This window comes from Lactuca sativa, chromosome 7 (assembly GCF_002870075.4).
Source record: "Lactuca sativa cultivar Salinas chromosome 7, Lsat_Salinas_v11, whole genome shotgun sequence".
Taxonomy (NCBI): domain Eukaryota; kingdom Viridiplantae; phylum Streptophyta; class Magnoliopsida; order Asterales; family Asteraceae; genus Lactuca; species Lactuca sativa.
This window is the reverse complement of record NC_056629.2, coordinates 19,867,298-19,891,314: the sequence shown is the minus strand read 5'-3', so window position 1 is coordinate 19,891,314 and position 24,017 is coordinate 19,867,298. Positions and strand designations below refer to the sequence as shown.

Below are 24,017 nucleotides of genomic sequence, written 5' to 3'. Positions count from 1 at the left end.
ATTTATATTTATATTTTTTACTTTTTTAACACTGAATTAAATAAAAAAACATATTTTAAAACATAAATAAAGATTTTACATTAATTAAAACCACATTACATTAATTAAAAAGCATAGAATTTTAAAAACCTAAATTACTAAAAAACATAAAAAACATAGAAAATTAAACCTAAACTATTACAAAAACATAAAAGACATAGAATCTAGTTGTTATATTTTACCCGAACTTGTTGTTGGATTTTTAGAAACGCGGTTAGATTTTTTGGGTCGAGATCTGGTTGTGGTTTTGTGTTTAAAATTTGAAGATCAGTAAGTGTAATTTTTTGATGACAAGCTTCCTCCGTTGATTCAATTATTTTTTAGAAAACTTAGAGTCTTGTCTAGTTTTTCCGCAATCACGTCTTTGCAAACCACTTTTCCGCTTGAAGACCCCATCTTTCTCGATTTGTCCCTTCCTAGTGGTCGACGAAGTTGGACTTCCGGTGGACCCTCCCCCTCGGTACCATTGAACTCATCATTGAGGTCGAGGCCAAAACCCACGTCGGACTCGAAAGTTCTTGGCCTTTTGTTGGATCCGGTGGTTGATCCCAAATGCGCTGTCTCCGAATAAAGAACTCATTTTGGACCATTACGCCAAAATTTTCATGCTTTTTGGTTGTTGAATGGTTTACCATTATTGATAATTTTGTATTGGTAGCATGCGGTCGATAAAATATTAAAAATCGTTGCTACCACTTTTGTGCTTATTTTTAAAATTGTCAAATATGCCATTAAATTTCGTGCAAGGCGCTCGTAGGTCACACCATTTTGCATTGACCGAATCGTATGTCCGCTCCGTTTCCCTTCCTAATAGCGCATGAAAATGGTCTAGAACATGCTTCCGAAAACTTTGACCTGATTGCACATTCCCGGTGTCACAGTCTTGCGATATAAAAATTCAAGCTTTAGCTAAAACTTCCTCTTCGTCTTCGGTCCATTGTGTTAGTTCTTTTTTTTTTTGGTTCTTTTCCTTTTTTTTTTTTTGCCTTCTTCGAGTTGGTTGTTGTGTTTCTTGGACATTTTCATTGTCATGGTCGAGGTTTATAGGTTGGGATTTGAGATGGTTGTGAAGGTTGTGCGTAAAATTGTTGATATTAAAAATATTGGGGTTGAAATTGTAAAGAAGGTTGTTGTAAAGAAGGTTGTCGAAAGGCTTGAAATATCTTGATTGAATTGTGGTGGTCGTTGTTGTTGGTAGTAGGTATGAAAGATTGGTGAATAGATGTTATTGGATAGGAGATGTTATCAATTGCATGTAACTAAGATTTGCATATGGATCATTTGGAGTGTTTAGGGTGTTTGGAGTGGGTGAAGTATTTGATTTGGATCCATATGTTGAATAAAAAAAAGAATATGGGAAGAGATTGTGTGTTTGTTAGTGTAAAATGTGTGTAAAATAAGTGGTATTTATAGTTGTAGTATATGGTTTTTATTTTTTAAATTGAAAAAGAACTTTTTTTTTGGGTCCAAGAGTAAAAAAGAAAAAAGAAACAAAGGAAACCATTGCTGCTGCCCGTCTCTTCATATTGGCTGTCATCGAATGTCTTCCCATCCACCTCACACCCAAGTCACCGGACAGACACTGGGCGGTGTTCATACGTGGCTTGGGGTGCCACCTAGGCACTCGCGCGTCTTCTTGTGTACCATTCCAGACAGCCTTATGGTAAGTGGTTGTGAAGTGGTGCAGTGTTATGATGTTATGGGTACCCGTAGCCTAACAAAGCCTAACAAATACTGATCCCGTTAGATTATGTGTTCCCTTTATATTGCAGTAATACTTAAGTTTCAAAGAATCTGTTGCTTTATGCACTTCTTTTCCTTTTTGTACTTAAAAGTAAAACAATGTTCCCTAAAAGCAGAAAAGCTAACAAAACTTATGTGTGAAACCATTAATTAAAGTGACTTCACAAAGTTTAAATGGCAATCCAAGTTTGTGAAATGTAAAGTAGCCCATAGCCTAGTCATCCTACGTAGGTGTGTGGATTTTCCGTAGCTATCCGCTGTAATGGCTGACAACATGACATCGAAAAATTACAGAAGGATTAATGCTGACCTGTATAAAGCTCTGTCAGAAGGAGATGATGCAAATGTATGTGATATATGTCGAGATTTGCCAGATGGTCCCTTGCACAAGCTAACCATACACGATGACACTGTTCTCCACATTGCGAGTTACTACAAGCGTAATAAGCTCATTCGTCAGCTACTCAGTCTGCTACCTGAAGACCAACCTGACAAACTCACATTAAAAAATGATGTCGGAAACACCATTCTTCATGCAACAGCCACCAACAATAAGACAGTCGAGGCTGCTGCTGAGATGTTGCGCCGAGCTCCTTCATTGCTCACCATGACCGACATGATGGGAGAGACGCCTTTTTTCCGTGCATCCCGTTTTGGAAAGAGCAAGAGTTTCCATTTTCTTGAAGCTGAAGTGCGTAAGAGATTTCCAGAAGATGCAGACGTGAGGGCCTTTCTTGTAAGAGATGATAAAGCAACTATACTTCACGTTGCAATTCATAGTGAGAACTTCAGTAAGTGTCTATTTGTGGTGACACGTAACTTTACTGAAAAAATTCCTTCAATCCAAATATCTAATATATGAATGGACACAGATTTAGCTCATGATATTGCCAAAACATATCCAATGTTGATCGGTGAAAAAGATGGAAATGGGATGACAGGTCTTCAACTTCTTGCCTGCAAGCCGTCAGCATTCAATCATGGATTTGAAGATAATTTCTTCAAGCGGTTCATACGCAAGTGTATGATACTAAGGCCCCTTTATTACAAGACAAGACAAAACAAAGGCCATGTATATTGTGTTGGGCATACATTGATGAGACCAAAATTACAGTTTTTTGTCTCATTTAAAAGGGTAGCCCCTCCTTAGAGTTGGGGCTTTTTTTTGAATGAAAATTTCTGAGTTGTTAAAAGAAAAAAAGGAAAATGATTTACCAGTCCAATGAAGTTTCCAAATCGTTCAAAAAACCTCAATTATGATTTGTCTGTTCATGAAAACCTAACGAACTTAACATTTATCTAAAAAAGCCCAACTAAGTTACGTTTTTGTTCAATTCTATGGAAATCAAAGAAGATAAACAGATGACGTGGCTTATTACCATATCGAGAAAATGACTTGTAAGACCAACGAAGTTTCCAACCGTTCAAAAAACCCCAATCATGTTTTTTCTGTTCAAAAAAATCCAACGAACTTAACCTTTTGAATATACAAAACATGATTGGGGTTTTTTGAACGGTTTGGAAACTACGTTGGGTTTTTTTTAGACAAAATGTTAAGTTCGTTGGTTTTCTTGGACAGACAAAACATAATGGAGTTTTTTGAACGGGTTGGAAACTTCGTGGCTTGTAAGTCATTTTCCCAAAAAAAAACAACTTAACATACTCTTGTCAACATACTTGCAACTTGCAAGTCTGCTAACATAACAACACTAAACTTCTGGACTTTTGTTTCTCAGTTATTGATTTGAATCATAAAGAACAAACTAGCAGAGTGCCTTTCCTGAAAGAACTTCAGAAACAAATTCTCAAGAGTAAATCAGCAAAGACACTTGCCACCCTTTTCATTGAAAGTGATGCCTCATGGGAAGCAACAGCACCCATGTCAAATCAGAACAGAATTAAACTCATCCAAGGGATAATGTCTTCAGGAACACGTATTCTTATTATTGTTAATGATCCTACTCGTGACTCCCCATTGTTTTTAGCTACAAAATCAGGTTGTACAGAGATTGTAAGGGAAATACTGCAAGTGTACCCTCAGGCGGTCGAGCATATTGATGAGAACGGGCGTGACATTTTGCATGTGGCAATTCAATATCGAAGAATGGAAATCTATAAAGTTGTGATCAATATGAAGTATCCTTTGATGAGGCTAAAAGGAGAGATTGACAATCTAGGCAACTCAATACTGCACATGGTAGGCCAAAAAGTTGAAGATCAGAAAGCTGAGGTGGATATCCGAAGCCCTGCTCTCATACTACGAGATGATTTGCTTCTATTCGAGGTAAATGACAGATTGTACTGGATTAGACAAATTTTCTATGACTATTTTTTATCATTCTCATCTTTTGTACAGAGATTGAGTTATCTTGTTAACTTTTTATCCCATTGATATCAGTTTAGATACCAGTACTCCAGTCGAATCCATGTCAATTAATGCACTACCATACTAACCCTTCTGAAGTCTTTTCTTCTTCTATCCAGAGTGTGAAAAATATATGTACCACCGAAGCAATTTCTCAGGTAAACGACGATGGTGTGACAGCTGAACAACTATTCATCAAGAATAATGCACAACTTCACATCGATGCCAAAGAATGGATGAAGAGCACGGCTGGGAACTGCTCCGGGTTTGCTGTGCCCATTGCCACTGTTGCCTTTGCTTCATCTTTCACTTCACCTGGAGGTTCAAAGCCAGATACAGGACGTCCAGTTATGGAGGACAACTATTTTTTTATAGTCTTTTCGCTAGCCAATGGACTTTCCCTCACATTTTCTTTGACATCAATTATCGTATTTCTTTCCATCCTTACATCTTCCTTCCGGTTAAAGGAGTTCCAGAACTCTCTTCATAATAAACTACTCTTAGGCGTCACACTGTTGATACTCTCTGTGTCAATGATGATGATATCTTTCGCAGCCACGCTTATCCTAGGAAATAGTAGTAAAGGGCAAGATTGGACAAAAATTATATTGTACACAGTTACGTTTTTCCCAGTCATTGTATTTGTGCTCTCATATGTGCGTCTCTACAAGTTGCTCATTAAAGTATTTGAGGAAAGTCTAAAGAAGGTTATATATTCAATATTGCCTGCCCGTGATGTTGAATTGCCCCATCCTTCTCAAGCTCCAACTACTATTTTCACCAAAGCAACCACGAGTTCTTTTGTTTGATCTTTTGGATGTTCTTCTTTAAGTAACTCTTGAATAAATGACATTAAACTTGTACCGTGTGCATTTTTGTTTTATTCAGATAATTTGTTTCTGGATTTTTGTCTTGATAAATGCTTAGAAACAAGTCACTACAACAATCAACCCCTATGGCGACGACTTCTTTTAACCCTATGTCGACGACAAGTCGTCGAGACAGCCCCTAAGCATCAATGTTTTAAAAACCAGTTTTTAGTTGAACCAGTCTACCGGCCGGTTTCCGACCGCCGGTTTAACCCGGATGCCATAATTTTTATATATTTTATAGTTTCCTACACATATACATTATAAAAACAAGTATTTTCTTACATTTGACAATGGTGTGCGTCAAGCCTTAAACCTATGTACACTCGTGTTAACCTAATCGATTGAGTTGTTCAACTTTTTTGTTTAGAAATGGATTGTTTTTTAATGGGTTAAGCGAAATCTAAATATCCAAGTCCAATAAATTAGTACAAACGGTTTTTACCGGTTCTATAACACCGATTCAACCCAGTTAATTAACCTAATCGATCGAACAGTTTTTGAACCGCTCCCGTCTTTGGCTTTCGGTATGGCTGGTTCGAACTGATTTTTAAAACATTAATAAGCATTGATATGCCTAATAGAATATGTGTTTAAAATATAATTGGTCATTAATCGTTTGGAAAATTTATAAAGTTACAAAATGGAATCTTTAACCTTCTCCATATAATACATAAATATGGAAACTATCTACTAAAATAAGTATCAAAACCAAACGGCCTTTGGCCTAGCCATATCAAAAGTTGATGGATAAGTGCCCCTCACCCAAAGAGTTGAGGATTCAAATATCGTTGTAAACAAAAGGTATAGATTTAAGAGTAGGGTAATGAATGTGTGTAAACCGTTCTAAAAAAAAGATACATATGGAAACTATCTAATGCCTATCATATTTTCTTAAGCTAGTCTCTATTGTAAAAATGGTATACTCAAACATTAGGTACTTAGGTCAAAGAGGATCATATATAGAATCTCCTCAACAATCTTTCTATCTTTGTTATTGACATTTAACTTTAGTTGATTCATAAAGGACCCTATAAAAAGACCTAGCAGAAGCGATCATGGACAAAAGAGGCCCAAAGAAATTAACATAACGACCATAATTTTTTAATCAATCAGGAGTTTGGAGGCCTATTTCTACATCATCGGAAAGCTCCTAACATCTTCGGAACGGGAAATCTCCAGAAAAGTCCTAAAATTTTACCCTAATTTAAGAAAAAGTCCCAAACTAAAATTTGTTTACGAAAAAACATCAATTACCGGTAAAAATGGCAATTTTACCCCTTTTCCGGTTTACCAGTTTTATTACTTACCTGTTTCACTAAAGTCTCATTATTTTACCCTAATTTGCGAATAAGTTCCAAAATAAAATTTACTGATGATTTGGCCCATTTCTCTATGTAACATACATTTTACCGGTTTCATTACTGAACCGGACGCCTAGTCATTAAATGAGATGATGAGATGGATATGTTGAGTTATATAATGCTATGTTTAGCATAAAACTTGATATCCTAATGTATTGTATATCTTTTTGGAACATAAAATGCATCCAACAAAGACTACAATAATTACATAACCTAACAACAACTGCGTAAGTTTTTACGTTTATAAGAAATATCAAATTGTCTATCTAATCTTATGTAACCCAATATATCCCTCTCATCAGACATCAACTCATTTTCTGCCATTTTTTATTGGAAATACACATTTTATTGGTTTCATTGCTGATATAGATACATAGTCATATATGAGCCGAAGAGATGGGTATCAGATGGGTATCAAATTTTTACAGTAAATGTGACATTATATAACCCATCATTTTCATCTTATCAGCTAATTTAATGACTAGATTTCTAAGTCAGCAATGAAACCGATAAAATGTATGTCACATGAAGAAAAGGGCAAAATAATCAGTAAATTTTATTTTGGGACTTATTCGTAATTTCAGGTAAAATAATGGGACTTTAGTGAAACATGCAAGTAATAAAACTGGTAAACCTGAAAAAATTGGTCAAATCGTCATTTTTACTGGTAATTCATGCTTTTTTGTAAACAAATTTTAGTTTGAGACTTTTTTTCGTAAATTAGGGTAAAATTTTAGGATTTTTTGGAGATTTCCCTCTTCGGAACCCCCTCAGCCGATCCCTAAGTTTCACTATTTAGTTCTCTAAATTTCAATTTTCCAAAATGTACGCATATTTCCCTATTTACTTTTGTTAGTGTTGATTGTAAAATCACGTGATTGATATGGTTGCCTAAAATCACATGATTGATTACCATTTTAATTTCATTAATTTTAAATCATTTTATTTTTTGAAATTTTGGAGGGTTGTTCCAAGTGGAAAGGAAAATGAAACATTGGTTCATTGTCGGATATTTAAATGCTCCCCTAGACTGTGTGAATGAACTACGACAGTCAAACCCAACTTAGTCAACAAAGTCAACATAAAAGGGTTAAAAATAAGAGTCAACAATGGTTATCAACAACTTTCTTAGTTATTAAGTTTTCTTAGTCATGATTCTTAACCATTAAGTTTTATTTATACTTTTATGTTAAGTATTTCCTTAGTTTCGGCTCCTATATAATGACCTATGTTTGTAAAAAAAATGTAAGAGAGATGTATGAGAAAAATGTAGTGATATAAATATAGAGCATTAGCTCTCGTTTAAAATAGTTGAGTTGTTCTTGTGTGAGTAATTTTAGAGTACCACCTTTGTTTCTTTATAACCACCAACAAGTGGTATCACAGTAGAGGTTCTGTTTGACGACGAGAAGATGACGAATATGATTCGACCTCAAATTACAAAAGTGACGACAAAAAATTACGGGAACTCAAGTATTCAGTTCTCAAGATTTTTGGGATATAGTTGAAGACGAGTATATGGAGTCGATAGATGCAGTTGCTGAAACAGCTTTAACAAATGCTCAAAAGACAAGGTTAAAGGAGTCCTGGAAAAGAGATAAGAAAGCTCTATTTTTTATTTTATAAGGTGTTGATGAATTAACCTTTGAGAAAATCTCAAACGCAAAGACATCAAAGATAGCTTGGGAGGTTATGCAGAAAGCGTAAATGATTATGTTGCTCACTTGAAAATGGTGGCGAACGAGATGAAAAGAAATGGTGAAGCTCTTGATGAAGTAAGGATAATGGAAAAATTACTTTGTTGATCAATTAAAATTTTTGATTATGTAGTCATAGTTATTAAATAATCAAAAGATTTGTGCTCAATTTATATGGATGAGCTCATCGGTAGTCTTCAAGCCCATGAACAGATAATGAAACAAAATGATGATACCGGTAATTGTGAACAAGCTTTACAAAGCAAGATGTCAATTAATGAAAACCAAGCTAGCAGTAGCTATATACGAGGCAAAGGAAATCATGGTGGTTATAGAGGTGGCTACATAGTTGGACCTAATAGACGAGGCTAAGATAGATATCAATTCTCTGGTAGTAGTCAAGGATTTCAAAACATAGGAAGAGGAAGAGGTAGGTTTCAACAACAAAGTGAGAAATCTCAGGTCCAAAAGTGGAAGAAAAAAGTCACTTGACAACAACAATGAAGATAAAGATAAAGATGTTTCTCACATGCAAAGGAAATGAAGAAGGTAACAAAAATATTTGGTATTTTGATAATGGTGCAAGTAACCACATATGTGGTTATAAGGATCTATTTATGAAGTTGGACAAGACAGTAGGAGACGTTAGCTTTGGTGATTTATCAACGATTCTTATCAAAGGCAAAGGTACAATTATGATTCTTTCAAAGGATGGTGATAAGAAGTATATACATGATGTTTATTATGCATATGCTTTGAAAACAAATGTAACATCTCAAAAACCATGGTAAAAATTTTGAATTTTTCAATGCCATTTCATAAAAAACATAAGTCAACCATCATTGTTTCCAAAACATAATAATAAAAATTAGAGTATCAAATAATATTTCTTAACAAAACAATCCATATGATGATGTGTACGATCAAGCCTTCGCCTTCCCCTGATCTTCTGAAGTACCTAAAACATTAAAATCCACAACTATAAGCCAAAGCTTTGTGAGTTCCCCCAAAATACCCTACACAACAATACACGTACAATGCATGCATACATGAGCCTACAGTCTGCCTGGACCGCCTCGAAAGGCCTACAAGATGTCTGGACCGTTGTACCGAGCCTACAGTCTACTAGCCTGCCTCGCAAGACCTACAATAGTTCGATCACTCCCTTGGGCCTACAGGCTTACTGAACTACCTCACAAGGGCCTACAATACACTTGACCGCCCGGGTATCTTGGCCTACAGCACAAAGCAGGACCGCCTTAACCCAACCAACCATAATATATAGACATATGCACATAAACAAACAGACAAACAATAACCAGAAATACAAGTAATCATAACAGATCACTACAGCATACCATCATCCTACACGCAAGGATACATATTGTAATATAAAGTATAGTGAGAAAATTCACTTCGCAGTCTAGCAGATAACGGTACAGCTCTCGCAAATCCAAAAACTGGTACTATAGGTCACCTATACAACAATCAGGGACCAATTCTTAAACTATAACCCAAAACCCTCAAATTGACCTAAAGTCAAACTTGCTATGTAGCAATTAGTAAAAACAGGTCAATGTTCGGCACTCAAACCACCGCAGACCACTATGTATTAAAGATCAATTACGTATAATTTTATGTTTATAATGTATACTGAATATATTAAACTCACATTTATTTTAGAACGTTTCAAACTGCTCAACAATTCATCCATCATTATGGATCGAGTCAAAAATCACAAAAAATAATTCTATTTGTGACGTTAAAAATGAATTTTTGCATCAAGTGTATTTGTAACCAATTTATGATCAAATTGGATTGATTATACTTTCGAGACTCCGTGGATATAAAAAACATCAAAAATGGAGGTTGTATGCAGAAGTTACATCCTTTTTAAGAAACTAAATCTGTAAAATACTGATTTTCTTAATAAACGAAAACTAAATTGATTCGTTGAGGTACCTGCACACCCCATATGGAAATTCCAAGAACGATTTTAGACTCAGACATAGATCTAATATTTGATTTCATAATCACAGTATGATCCAATTAATCACGAAACTTTAAACGTATGTTCCAGGAGTTCTACATATCAGATATGTTTTCCTTAGTTTTGGCTCCAGTATAAATACCTAATGTTTGTAATAAAAATGTAAGAGAGTTGTATGAGAAAAGTGAAGTGAGTGATATAAAGATAGAGTAGTAGCTCTTGTTTAAAATACTTGAGTTGTTCTTGTGTGAGTAATTTTAGTCTACCATCTTTGTTTCATTATAACCACTAACATTATAATGATCAAAATATTATGTTTAAAGTGGTAGACATATAAATGAAAGAAACCATAAACTCACTAGCTTACCCAAGTATCTGTGAACATTGGTACGAGTTAGGGTGCCAAATATGGAGAAGGGGGAGAAGGGTTAGGCCACTACCATCGTCATTCATTCGCCTCTCACCGTCATATACTCTTCCACCACATTCCACCATCTCTATTGTTCGGCTTTATCCCCTTCCATCACCACCATTGATCGGACACTCATTTGCCTCTCACCATCTCGTCGTCTTCCACCCCTTACATCATGTTACATAAAACTTATTGAAAATTCACCTCCCATCACCACCATTGGCGATTCACTTGGTTTTGTGCACACTCTGTAACTACTCTAACTACTCATGGTATTTATGGGAGGGATGTCGGAGACGATGGGGGAGGAGATACAGGGATGAGGACTCGTAATTTAGAGAGTGAGGCGGAGGAGTGTCTAGAAAGTTAGGGTTTTTTCTTGTTATTTGTTCATAGAAGAATATAATGAAATAAATATGTAAATTACATAAATGGTTCTTATGGTCTGCAGTATTTTAGAGATTTAGTCCAAGAGTAATAAGTTTTGAACATTTCAAAAAAATAACAAGTTAGGGTTTTTTCTTGTTATTTGCTAATAGAAGAATATAATGAAATAAATATGTAAATTACATAAATGGTTCTTATGGTCTACAGTATTTTAGAGATTTGGTCCAAGAGTAATAAGTTTTGAACATTTCAAAAAAATAACAAGTCAAAATTTAGATAAAAATTAAGGGACCAATTAACCACAACAACTTCCCAGTAAGCAAAATATAAAGTTGGACTAAAGTTGTGTGTTTTTAAAAACTAAAGGATCATTTCTGCAATTTTGTTTGGGAAATATTTTATAACGGATTAATCCCGTTCTTGATAAAAGCCAACTTCAATAAAGTATAAACTCACATTTAGACAGTTGAACATAAACTCCAACATTCATTTAATAATCACATTCTTTTTCCAAACTAAAACGAGGTTCAACCAAACATATAACGGTGCCATAAATCCTACATTGCAAACCCCAACCGAATACGAATCATCGTGTATTAAGGAATTTCCATTGTTCAAGTGCTTGTGATCTTTGTTCTTTGTCCCATTTCAATCTATTCACAGATCATTAAAGATGACTTCAAGGGATGTTGTTGAAGAAGAAAACTGAGGTATATTCAAAACTAGCTTTTGATTGAATCTCGTATGCTCTGTTTCTTGAGATTATTCTTAGGCTAAATCTACTGGTTTCGTAATTGTTTCTCTGTTAATGCTTTTTTTATGGTTAAATTGCTTATAATCAGTATATGATTTCAGGGTTTTTGATCTGTTTTCTTGGATGATTTTGTGTTGATATGTGAAATTTGATGTTCTTTCTCATTCTAAACCATCATAATTTAAATCCTTGATTGTTGTTGGGTTTTCTTAATCGGAAAGTTTGAATGTTAATTTTGTCATCAGATGTAAAAGAGAAGAAGATACTGAGTGAAATCAGCAATCTCACTGCAATCACTCGCCCTAATACAAGAAGTTTACGTGCACAATTAATCACCAATGCAATACCTAAAAACCAAAAGGTGAAAGAAAAAAAAGTTCTCAAATTTATTAATTAATCGCACAAATTAAACATTACACCATTTTTTACCCAACTTTTTTAATGTTTTCTAACTTATGTAGAATTTATTATTTTTTTTACAAAATTGACCCACATCTTTTTATTGATGGTGTTGTACAGAAACCAATGGCAGTAAATGTAAATAAGTTAAACCTACAATAATCAAGACAAAACCACCACCCGTGCCACAAAATGCAACTGTGATCAAGATCAGTCCAAACACCGAAGAATTGAAGAAACCTAAATCTTGGTCTTCACAAAACAAATCTCCTCAATCGTCACTCACTTCAACACTGACTGCCCGGAGCAAGGTTGCCTATTGCCCGAAACAAGAAAATTTTGTAGATATTGATGCTCAAGATGTTGATAATGAACTGGCTGCAGTTGAGTATGTTGAAGACATATACATATTCCACAAACTTGTTGAGGTACATATATAAATAGATATAAAACCCTAGATACAACATGTATATGTATATATATACAATTTCATTGAATTACTTGATGTATTTATGATGCAGAACGAAACCAGGGTTAATGACTACATGCATACACAACCTAAGATGACCGAAAAGAAAAGGGAGAGTCTGATCGACTGGATGATAGAGGCTCGTGATGCATTTATGAATGAGACGTTGTACCTTACAATCAACATTGGTGACATATTTTTGGCATCTAAAACTGCCGCTAATAGAGAATTAAGGTGTGTAGGAGTTGTTGCAATGTTTATTGCATCAAAATATGTAGAAATGCTGACAGATCCAATGGTGTATGATTTTGTGGAAATCTTAAATAATCAGCACGAGAAACAAGATGTTTTGGTGATGGAGAAATGGATTTTGAGTCAATTGGAATGGAGTTTAACAGTTCCCACACCGTATGTGTTTCTCACGAGTTTCCTCAAAGCCGCCGCATCCATAACCCCACTTGAGATTGAAGTACATATTTATTTCGTTTTTTTTCGTTTCGGTATTAAATTTAAAAAAAAATGATTTGGGGTAAAATGGTCATTTTACAATAACTTAACACCTCATATCTAACGGTGTTAGTCATAGGTACCATACACCCAACAAATTGAAACCCGAGGATTGTCCATGTAACGAAGTTCGATAGTCGGACTGAACTTGTAATTTCCACTATAACACAGGGATCATTTTTGTAATTTGATTATGATATTTGGAATATTTGGAATAGGTGGAGTAGATGGTGTATTTCTATGCAGAAGTGGGAATGATGAATTATCATATCATCATAAGATTTTGTCCATCTATCGTCATTGTATCAGCGGTTTATGTTGCATGCAACGCTCATAACAAAAACCATGTGGGGCATAAAACACTTGAAATGTACATAGGGTTTACAGAAACACGAGTGATGGAATGCGTGAAGATGCTAGTGGTGACTCATCTAATATAGATGGTGAAGGATAGTGAAGGATGGTGATGGAAAATGGCAGTGATAATTATGAATATATATTGGGCAAATGTTATATTAACCCATCGAATTTATCGTGTTTGTTCTAAAAGGTCATTAAACTTTTTTTTTTACGTTAAGGAATGAACTCTCGTTTAACCCACTATAAACTTTTTTTTAACCTGTTAAAAAAATCACTTAACCCACTATAACGGGTTTTAATCTCATTGTAGCCAAATCTTTCAATAAAAAAAAAAATCTGAACCAGTACACTTTAAAATAGGAATCTGTGATAGAATCCCACAATTTCAAAACCCCATCATCAAGAGTTTTCCTTAATTATTCTCTCTAAAATGGGATTAGATGTTATTAAACCCTCACCGGTGCCGAACGGAGAAGAAAACACACCAAATCAATCTACTTCACTTCTATCAATCAACACATACATCACCACTATCCCAACAAAACACTCTACCACCACCGTCCTCCTCTTCTCCATCCTCCTCACCACCTGTGTCGCTCTCTCCGCCGCCTTCGCTTTCGCATTCCTCTTCTTCTCCTCCGTTACATCCACCAACCACCACCACAACACCACCGCTCTCCAAATTGCCGGTCCACTCAGTAAATTCACTCACCCAGTCGTCATCCTCGTTTCCTCATATGGGTTCCAATTTGGGTACCAATTTAAAACCCCAGCACCCAACATCCAACGACTAATCAAAAACGGAACCGAAGCTGAAACTGGATTGATTCCAGTTTACCCAACGTTAACTTTCCCAAATCACTACTCAATCGCCACCGGATTATGCCCTGCTTATCATGGAATCATAAACAACAAATTTACTGATCCAATCTGATCCAATCGCAGGTGATACTTTCACAATGGCTAGCCATGAACCCAAATGGTGGCTAGGCGAACCCATATGGGAGACAATCGCAAACCAAGGGCTCAAAGCCGCTACATATTTCTTGCCTGGATCAAATGTAAAAAAGGGTTCTTGGGTTGGCCATTGGAGGAAAGCGTTGCAGGTTTTCTCGGTAATGAGAAAAGATAAAATCTCCCCTAATTTGCTATTCATGAAGTACAGTTAGGATATTTCAATGGAGACGCAGGTTATGGTCAAGCATAGATTTTAAGGTTTATCCGGTCACATAAGGTTATTTTAAAATAGGAAAACAAGAGTTCATTACAACAAAAAAAAGTTGGGTGATCTTTTTAGAACAAACACGATAAGTTTAGTGGGCTAATATGACATTTACCCATATATATGAAATGTTATATTACTTTTACCTTTACCGGTATATTTTACAAAATAGTCACTGCAAAACTTGAAAAGATTATCATATCTTTTAAATTTTTTAATATTTTTATAATTAAAATATAAACTAAATTAATCCCACCCTACTTGTAATTGAAAGATTTCTTCTAGCTTTGTTAAACAATTTCACACTTGTTTCATGAATAATACAAGTTTAAAACATTTTATTTTTCCCGGATGTCGAACCTCGTTTCACTTGGCTTTCTAAAATTCGACGATAAAAATTACGTATTTTCTCAATTCCAATCTTACATCCATTGTTTCTACACAATTTAGAAGACCACATTGCCTTTCACACAATTTAAAAGACCACATTTCCCTTCACACGATATCTATATGGAAAGCTCATTTATGGCTTGTGCTCTTCTAGAATGATCTCCGGGAGCAACGGTCCCAAACCACCGCCCGTTCTGCTAGTGCTAGGTGTATTTCTTCGGGCCCGTCTTTTAGTGGGCATGACCAAACTCCCATCATCATAGTGATCTTCATAATCCTCATCCTTGAAAACAGGATGCAAGTAAGCTTTCTCAAGGTACCCTTTTAGATTCCCTTTCAGATTCGGTTCCCTTACTTGGTCAAGAGTGTCCTTATTCATAGCTTCCTGAAAACCAGACAAAAAGTGCATTATGCTACAAATCAAAACGGTCCATTGACCAAACTTTGACTAAAAGTTAGTTTGGTATGCACCTGTAAAGGGTATCTTGTAAACGCGGGTTCAAACCGGCCTTTACAATAGATATGAAACCCGATAGTGAGAATTGGAAGTGCAAGGAGAACTGGGGTTGAAGCAACGGCGTGTTTTGTACTCAACAAACCCATTAAAAGTATTTGCGATATAATCAAGGCTGTGATCACACGTCCATGGACATCAGGCCAAAAAGCCGCTCGACTTTCGTATTTTGGGTTGTAAACGTTTATTATCTGCATATTAGCGCAAACATCTTAGCTAAATTTTATAGGGCACATTATATATGGAGAACAGAAACCTACTTTGCTCTCATTAGGGCAATGTAGTTTATTTTTTACCCATTATAGCAACCTACTTATATTTCTTTACCAAAATATAAGAACGTACTAACATTTCTTTACCGAAAATAGCAATGTACTTATGTGCTACCCAAATTGCAATGTACTTATATTTCACTACCAATATAGGCAATTTACTTTATTTTTACCCATAATAGCATCATACTTATATATCTTTACCGAGGATAGCAATGTAGTTATTATATAACACATAATAGCTATATACATATAGCTTTTACGTATAATAACAACGTACCTACACATAATAACAAAATACTTATAACTTTTACCCAAATAGCAATTTACTTATATGCGCTACCAATATAGGCATTGTACTTTATGATCTTTATTCTTTTTTTTACCTAAAATAACAATGTAGATTGTTATTTGCTCATAATAGTTAGTTACTTATAGCTTTTTATCCATAATAACATACATTTTTCTATCGATATGAGCAATGTAAATTATTTGTTAGATATTGCTCTTATCGGTAAAAAAAATGTAAGTATGTTGCTCTTATGAGTAGGAAAACGTAAGTCCATTGCTATTATAGGTTACATATCGCTATTATCACTAAAAATAAATATGTTGCCATTATGGGTAAGAAAATGTATTACCTGATGACGGTAGATAACAAATGCTAGGCAGAAGAAAACCAAGATAAACGGAATTAGAAGCGGTGTCACAACAGCATAAACAAGACCAATGAGGAAATAGAATTGTATTTGGGGTTCTCCAGTGTTGAAACCAATACTTCCCGGATTCATAGCCTTCTCTCGATCTCTTTCGGTTTTAACTAAAAAAAGGTTCTTCAAGTGATAGATTATCAACGCCTTCAACCGCAAAATCTCTCCAGCAGTACCACTCCATCCATCAACCATTATATACGTTATAAAGAATGTTGCTTTCATCGGAATCGCGATTCCAATCGTCTCCGGAATCCTAAACACCACCCATGAAAAAAAAATTGTAAAACGAAGAAAATTAAGTAATTCAACTGAAAAGTTGGATCCATGTTAACATACCGATTTGCTGACTGATGTAGAAATGTATTGAGCTGTTCGAATGCAGCCCCGGTGATAATGCTTCCTAGAAAGACGTTTACAATTTTGAAAAGATAATATCTTGATGCGGATCTCCTCTCAAGTCGCGATATACTAAAATATCCTTCAAATTTTGACATCAACATCAAGAGTCTTGGTAGTAGCATGAGGAAGATCTTCAACATGATCCCCGGTAGAAAACCTTGGATTAATGACTTGATTGGTTTGCTGCATAAACATTTTATATTCAGATGGTTCTTTCCATTCGGTCCAAAAAAGGAAACCGGCTTTATGCATGCAAGACTTACTCCATACAAAGTTACAAACATCATGGGGAGAAAAGAAACATGCCTAATTAAGGTGTTGTTTCTTTTTTACTTAATGCACAATGAATGACTTAAAAGAGAAAGTCAGGAAAATAATTAAGAGTTTTAACTTTTTACAAATTTCCATTTACTTATATTTTCCTCCCGTTTCCCCAATTGTGCCTTCATTTTCTCATACATTTGTTAAACTTATTCATCCCGACAACAGTTTCTCAATATAGCAAGAAATGGCAAAATAGAACCACTAACACTTTCTTAAAATAGCATGAAATGGCAAAATAGAAACACAAAGGCAAGCTATATACAAGTTTTTTTTACTAATGAAGAAAATAAGGTTCAATAAAAAAAAAAAAAAAAGCTAGAAAAATGATGTTTTCCCATTAATCCTAACTCCTTACAATTTTCGGTGCAATTATTTCTTGTCATTTCCCCAAATGTGCCATCATTGTCCTAACCTCCTACTTTTGTTTCTATTTATCCTCCTATCCATGTCAAATGGTGACAAGTATCTTAAAATATTTTTAATTTTATTAAAATGTGACACTTGTCACCATTTGACATGTGATTCTTGTCATCATTTGACATAGATAGGAGGAAAAGTAGGCACAATAGGTAGGAGGATATTTAATTTCTTGTCATAAATATTTTTGAAGTATCTTATATCTAGTATTGTCTCCTATAAATCAGTTAAGTAAAAAGGAAACAACATCTTACAATTAAAACAAGTGAACTAGCTAGTGCGTAGAACTTACACATCGATTATAGGTTTAAGGAATGGTACAGCCTTCTCGATGCCTTCAATGTTTGCAAGTGATTGGACAAATGTGATCGGGATCATAAAAAAGAAAGTGAGAAAAAAGAACGCGACACCCATTAAAACCTTCCGGATGGTCAAAGAGACGTAAGGTATCGCGAGGTTTTTCCAGTATACGTCACGGGGCTCGGGAGCCCAATCGGTCAACCACAAAGTCGGGTTTCTAGCTTGTTGTGTTTGAGCACAAACAGCGGCTCCCCAACGAGTTTTAAAGGAGACAAAGGCTGCTGGCATGATTGCTTTTGGGTTATTCACCACATTTTTTCTCTCTTCGGCTATCTAGATATGCAAAAATAGTAACAAAGTGTTCAACTGTTAGTCAAATGTTTAAAATACCCTTCAAGAACGGAAATTACTAGCTAGTATGGTTTTATTTTATTTTTTGTTCTTAGGGTTGAATGCAAGAAATATCAATGTACTTTCATTGATTTGTTTATTATATAATCCTACTTAAATTTCTTTATTTTACGTTGTACAATGAAAATCTACCTGTTTATAGCAATGTCATTCAAATATAAAGCAATTTTCGCCATTATAATTAGGTAAAATTTTCAAAGTCTGATATCCTAATAATAAGTTTTGAGAGTGCTATGCTTACATTGTGTAGATTTAATAAGAAAAAAATTATAAGTATTATGCTTCAATAGAAAGAATTGGAAGTAGGATGCTATAATGCATAAATAAAGAAAAGTAAGTTGTTATTTCTTGCATTTAGCCCTTGATTTTACGAAGGCTTAACGAATACGTCTTGCAAACATATGATCTCATAAGAGAATAAGGATGGACGATTACTTCGTTTGAAAGTTTCTCGATTTCTGCTTCGTGATACTCAATAGCATCAACTTTAGCTCCCCAAAATCCATGAAAACCAGTCTATTAATCAAAAAAGAGCATGTAAAATAACTTTGTTATATATATAAAAGGACTCCCAGACACAAAAAATGAAAATGTCTCGAGAGACATATAAACGAAAGTACCTTCATCGTTGGTCGTTTTAACGGATTCTTTGAGAACTTAATCTGGTAGTAATCGAGCCAGTTTTGTTTCTTTTGTTTCTTCTTAACCAGTTTTGCAAGCTTGTTTGCATTACAAACGACCTGCAAATCATTTATATTTTACTATAATGGGTAAAACCATAAAAATAGGTCAAAACAAAAGGTGCAAATGGTTTAAAGTCGTCCAAAGTATACTCAAGTGTTTCAAACTCTTGAATTGATTTGGTGGAGAAAGATTGATCATTGTTTCAAAACATTTTTTGTAGTCATATTTAATATATAAATTATAAATCAAAATCAAAAAATGTTTGTGCGAAAAGTCTACATGTTTTTGGTGTCAATGCATATATGAAATGAAAATGTATATGTCGGGCTAGGTTCAAATATAAATGATATCTATTATATAAATATGTACCTGATCATGAACCAATCATTTTCAAGGAAAATAACAATATTTTAGACGAGTTAGTCAAAATCCAGAATTTAAGGGATTGATTAATTGAAAAAGTAATTGATTTAATTAGTTAATTTACCATCATGCCCCTAAAATGTTTGATCCACAATGAGTTATGCAGTCATACCATACTTGGTGCTTTACATATAATCCTAACTCTACATGAATATATACAAATAACCGAGCTAAACCTGATGGGTGAGATAGTTATCGTGATGGTTCACTAAAAAAAAGTGTTGCACGGTCTCGCTAAGTGTCTCATCATCATCTCGCGGGACGTTCTTCACAAGAACCTGCAAACGATCATTTTTTTTTCATTAAGTGCTGTCTGGATAACTAATTAATTTCTAAAAATATTTGAAAAAGAAAAAGACGGCATGCTTGGGTAAATGGAAGGAAAAAAAATATTTAAAAAGTTAGGATATAACGGGAAAGCCTTGTGTTCCTGAATTTCTCTATTGAGTCATTCTTACCGGATTGAATTTTGTCTCCATGAGAAAAAAAAAAAAAAAAAAAAAAAAAAAAAAAAAAAGGTAACATCTTACCGTAAATTGATCAGCTCGAGGTTTTTCTGATTGAAGAAAGTAAAACCGCATATTTGCAATTGTCTCATACTCCTTTTTCAACATAAAGCACGTCCAAATCGTAACAACATATGCCATTGCTACATGAGCCCAAAACCTACAAATTGTTACATAAACAAGAAGCATTTAACATTAAAGTTGCATATATATGTTGCAGGAAGCAAGATAGGATAGGACCGGTGGGACTATACAAGTTTTTTATGATTATTTTCAATGATACAGGTATTCATATCTTTTTTCTGAGAGCGAGTCTTCATCCCACCTTTTTTAGTGAGATAAAAAGAATTGCATTTTTTGTCCTACTGACAACGCACATCAAACGCAGTACAACATGTTATATATTACTATGTCATGTCATGTCATCGTAACAAATAATCCACATAATCATAGGTAAGATTTCCATGCCTTGGAGATCCATGCGGGATGTTTGATATAGAAAGCTTATCAATTTGACTAAAATTTTCTTTAGAGCGCTCTAGTGTGTTGTTTGTCCAATTAACCGGTATTAAAATAGCCCACGTTAGCAAGAATATGGGAACAAATATTTTTAACCTGCACACACAACAAGAAAAAAAAATATTATATACCAACTTCAAACACCCAAATGTGAATATAAGATTTTTCAAAAGAAAAAAAAATTATATATCAAAATTATCAGCACGTGGTATACCAAAAATACCCTCATATTGCAACCAATTTAAAGAGTAAAGTAACATACCCTAACAAATAAATCCTCAAATACACAGCCGAATCTAAACCAGCATGATCGATGAGCTCAGATTCGGGCATTGTTAGTGCCTCAGGCACCCAATTAAGAAACTTTATATATGATCGATAATCCAAATTAACAAACTTTTTTACAAATGCCCCTGAGGTTGTACGGCTTGTTCTTAAACCCTTGATATACCATTTTGGAAAGTATACTCTATCATTCACAGGTTGAAGGCGTAGGATAGCAAAAGCTATAAGGAAAACTAATGCACTAATGATATTTATTGCTGCTGCTACCCCAATATCCCCAAATGTAGCCATCTACACTTTCTTGAACCTGTTCAAGTCAACAGATATGAACATCAATTATTGTTGCGACCTCAAGAATCAAAATCAGATAATAAAAATTCAAGAAAAAACTTACTTTGTAATTTAGCAAGTATTCAAGGCTCCAATATTGCAGTATTTCATGCCATTGAAGACAACCCAACAAAATATATGAAGGGAGAGAAAGAGAAAGAGAGAAAACCATACGAGAGAGTGATGACAGAGATTGCTTCAGAGTTGAATCAAAGCTAAGAACATTTCCCATTTCTGTAAGTAGGAAAACTGCAGAAAAGCATGCTTTGTATGCAAACAACATTATTTAATTAGTTAATTAAATTTGTTGTTATTGTTGATTGAAGTTATTGAAGAGTAAGAAGATTGGAGATTGGGAAAACGAAGAGTACATGAAAGTATATGGTTAACGACTTACGTTGGTGGCTTCTTTTTTGTTTTTTATTTAATTATTTTTTGATATAACGACTATCAATTTGAGGTTATAACTTATAATAATTAAGTGAAACTAGTTATTTAAATATTATGAATTAAAATCATGATAAGGAAGCATTTCCATTACGAAAAATCAATATAACAGCATATATATATATATATATATATATATATATATATATATATATATATATATATATATATATATATATATATATAAATGTTTAAAAATTATATCATTACCTATTATTATTATATTATTAAATATTATTACAAACTTACATTTGTTATTATTACTAGAAAAAAAAATTAATGTGTATAAAAATAATTAACTTTGCTTGAAATGCAATATAATAAAATGGAATGGAATGGAAGAAAAGAATCTACAACATATATGGGTTTTGGACTTGTGTGCCCCTTCGTTTTAAGTTTTTATGGTAATTGTATTTTACCTTTTTGTTGTTTCGAAAATTTGTTAATACTTAACAAATGCCATCTAAAATGTATTATTATATGTAAAAACTCATAAATGGTTTGGTTTTATAGAATTGAATTACTGTTGTAATCATATGATTTATGTAGTCAACATATTAAATAATTATAATCTTCAAAAAATATTACCAGGTTACCCCAACATAAATTATATATTTAAATACATCATGCCTAGCAAGTGTAGTAACTTTCATTCAATTTTTATAATTAGTAAATGTGTTTAACAATTTTAGCACTATATATTAATAGTCTTCTCGACTTCTCTTATTTTTTTAGAGAAAAAATGTAAATATCATTTTTATTAGAATAATAGATTAAAATCAGTTATATTTAGGGGTGAGCAAAAACTGCAACGCAACTAAAATTAACCGCATAAACCGCAACCGAAAAACCGCAACTGCAATAAAAACCGATGGTGACATTTTCTGTTTTTCAAAAACCGCAAATTTGCGGTGCAGTGCGGTTATTAGTTTCCAAAAACCGCACCGCACCGCATATATTATATACAATTTTTTTATCAATTATTAGTTTATTAAATATTAAAAATAAGACAAGTTTCATGAATAAAAGACAGATAAAATACTAGAAGACAAAAGTGTTGGTTTTTTCTTATGTTTAACTTTGAAAAATGATGAAATTAAACAATTTTAAGATATTTCTTGTTAATTACTATTGATTTGACGTTTTTAAGATATTAGTTGTTTGTGGTTTAAGTTAAATGGTTAATTGTCTTATACTTTATGGTTTTTTTTATTATTATTACAAGTAATATGTTTGAACTCTTAAAACTATTTGAGCTCTAAATTGTGGTTAAAAACCACACAAAATAATCACACCAAATCCATGCGGTTAATAACCGCAACACAGAAAGAACAAAACCGCACAGCAAAAATAACCGTCTAACCGCACCGTAAAAATAACCGCACCATGCGGTTTTGAAAATGGATTAATCGCATTTGCGGTTAGTGGTGAGGTTTTGACTAATAACAACACCGAACCGCACCGCGCTCACCCCTAATTATATCATCCTTACGTATCGCTTTTATATATCAAATTGTATTCATTGTTTTTCTTATTAACATATTCGTAAAAATATATGTTTAAGTTTATAATTATATATAAAGGATGCTAATCCGTACACAATAATTTTTTTCAATACACAATTATTTATGCTTTAAAATATTGTATTAACTATATAAAATATAAATTGTTTTGTAGTGAAAAAAATTATTCTATACAAATCTATTCCCTACTTAAAATATGAAAATCAACTTGGTAGTAACTATTAACCTTTGTTTAATAAATAGATCTTATATTTAATTATAAACTTATATTATATGTCATTAAACTTACTTTTGGATATTGATTCCTAAAATAAAGAGCTGAAGAGTTGAAGTACATTCAGCAATTTGCTTTAAAAGATAAATTTCAAATAAAAGTGTATTTGAATTGATTCTTTTCCACGTTCCACTAAAAAGCCTAATGATCCTTGTTTGAGGTAAAACCGGGATCTACAGACTCCAATATCTTGGCCCAATACAAACTATCTAAAATTTTGGCCCCATTAGGCCTGGGGATGTTGCCCAACAATATTGCAAATACAGAGGTGGCATAAACCATTCCCGGAAAGAATGTTGTTGCACTCTCTTATGAAACCGCAGTGATACGTAGGCGTTACCTTAACCATTACCATAAAACTGTGGTTTCATACCACAACCAAGGAGTGGTGTCACACTTAGGTATTTTTTTTTATTCTTTTTAATAAATAAAAGTGACCAATCAGAAAGAGATAAGAAAAAGAACCAATCACGTTGTTTGAAGGAATGTTTCTTTGGAAGGCCGCACTGCACTCTTTATCGCACCCAGAGGGTAGTGTTTGTGCTTATGTGGCAAGGGGAGTGCGGTCCAGGCCGCACTCACTCCCTCTAGCCTTATATCTACCACTAATCATTATAGTGATGGTGTCATATTATCACCACTAACTACAACTAAACATATGAGATATCCATCACTAATCACTCCACTCCACATCATTTTTTTATTATTT

At 33.9% G+C, this 24,017-nt stretch overlaps 3 protein-coding genes across 3 annotated transcripts; 2 read left to right on the top strand and 1 right to left on the bottom strand.

Annotated features, from left to right (window-relative positions):
- Nucleotides 1–1,969: 1,969 nt before the first annotated feature.
- On the top strand, nucleotides 1,970–5,008 carry LOC111890909 (ankyrin repeat-containing protein ITN1). Its single transcript, XM_023886977.3, has 4 exons — nucleotides 1,970–2,573; nucleotides 2,655–2,804; nucleotides 3,519–4,066; nucleotides 4,267–5,008. Exons 1-4 carry the CDS (start codon nucleotides 2,045–2,047, stop codon nucleotides 4,954–4,956), a joined length of 1,917 nt encoding a protein of 638 aa, XP_023742745.1. The 5' UTR covers nucleotides 1,970–2,044; the 3' UTR covers nucleotides 4,957–5,008.
- A 3,569-nt stretch (nucleotides 5,009–8,577) lies between these two features.
- On the top strand, nucleotides 8,578–13,222 carry LOC111891045 (G2/mitotic-specific cyclin-1-like). The gene is made up of 5 exons (XM_042896714.1): nucleotides 8,578–8,764; nucleotides 11,866–11,981; nucleotides 12,187–12,447; nucleotides 12,541–12,957; nucleotides 13,214–13,222. Exons 1-5 carry the CDS (start codon nucleotides 8,578–8,580, stop codon nucleotides 13,220–13,222), a joined length of 990 nt encoding a protein of 329 aa, XP_042752648.1.
- A 1,600-nt stretch (nucleotides 13,223–14,822) lies between these two features.
- On the bottom strand, nucleotides 14,823–21,372 carry LOC111891032 (calcium permeable stress-gated cation channel 1). The gene is made up of 12 exons (XM_023887119.3): nucleotides 21,129–21,372; nucleotides 20,712–21,041; nucleotides 20,399–20,545; nucleotides 19,955–20,090; nucleotides 19,601–19,702; nucleotides 18,938–19,057; nucleotides 18,753–18,833; nucleotides 17,899–18,239; nucleotides 16,803–17,048; nucleotides 16,395–16,719; nucleotides 15,439–15,672; nucleotides 14,823–15,352 (listed from the first exon to the last, which is right to left on the bottom strand). Exons 2-12 carry the CDS (start codon nucleotides 21,023–21,025, stop codon nucleotides 15,101–15,103), a joined length of 2,298 nt encoding a protein of 765 aa, XP_023742887.1. The 5' UTR covers nucleotides 21,026–21,041; nucleotides 21,129–21,372; the 3' UTR covers nucleotides 14,823–15,100.
- Nucleotides 21,373–24,017: the final 2,645 nt, after the last annotated feature.

What these genes read in the sequence shown, in the direction of transcription:
- LOC111890909 (XM_023886977.3), top strand. Translation starts at nt 2,045, where the DNA reads ATGGCTGACAACATGACATCGAAAAATTACAGAAGGATTAATGCTGAC. An exon ending in AATTCATAGTGAGAACTTCA is followed by an intron (nt 2,574 to 2,654) that starts GTAAGTGTCTAT and finishes GAATGGACACAG; the next exon opens with ATTTAGCTCATGATATTGCC. An exon ending in CAAGCGGTTCATACGCAAGT is followed by an intron (nt 2,805 to 3,518) that starts GTATGATACTAA and finishes TTTGTTTCTCAG; the next exon opens with TTATTGATTTGAATCATAAA.
- LOC111891045 (XM_042896714.1), top strand. Translation starts at nt 8,578, where the DNA reads ATGAAGATAAAGATAAAGATGTTTCTCACATGCAAAGGAAATGAAGAA. An exon ending in CAATACCTAAAAACCAAAAG is followed by an intron (nt 11,982 to 12,186) that starts GTGAAAGAAAAA and finishes ACAATAATCAAG; the next exon opens with ACAAAACCACCACCCGTGCC. An exon ending in TATTCCACAAACTTGTTGAG is followed by an intron (nt 12,448 to 12,540) that starts GTACATATATAA and finishes TTTATGATGCAG; the next exon opens with AACGAAACCAGGGTTAATGA.
- LOC111891032 (XM_023887119.3), bottom strand. Translation starts at nt 21,025, where the DNA reads ATGGCTACATTTGGGGATATTGGGGTAGCAGCAGCAATAAATATCATT. An exon ending in ATCCCGCATGGATCTCCAAG is followed by an intron (nt 20,091 to 20,398) that starts GCATGGAAATCT and finishes AACAATTTGTAG; the next exon opens with GTTTTGGGCTCATGTAGCAA. An exon ending in ATAACTATCTCACCCATCAG is followed by an intron (nt 19,058 to 19,600) that starts GTTTAGCTCGGT and finishes AATGATTTGCAG; the next exon opens with GTCGTTTGTAATGCAAACAA.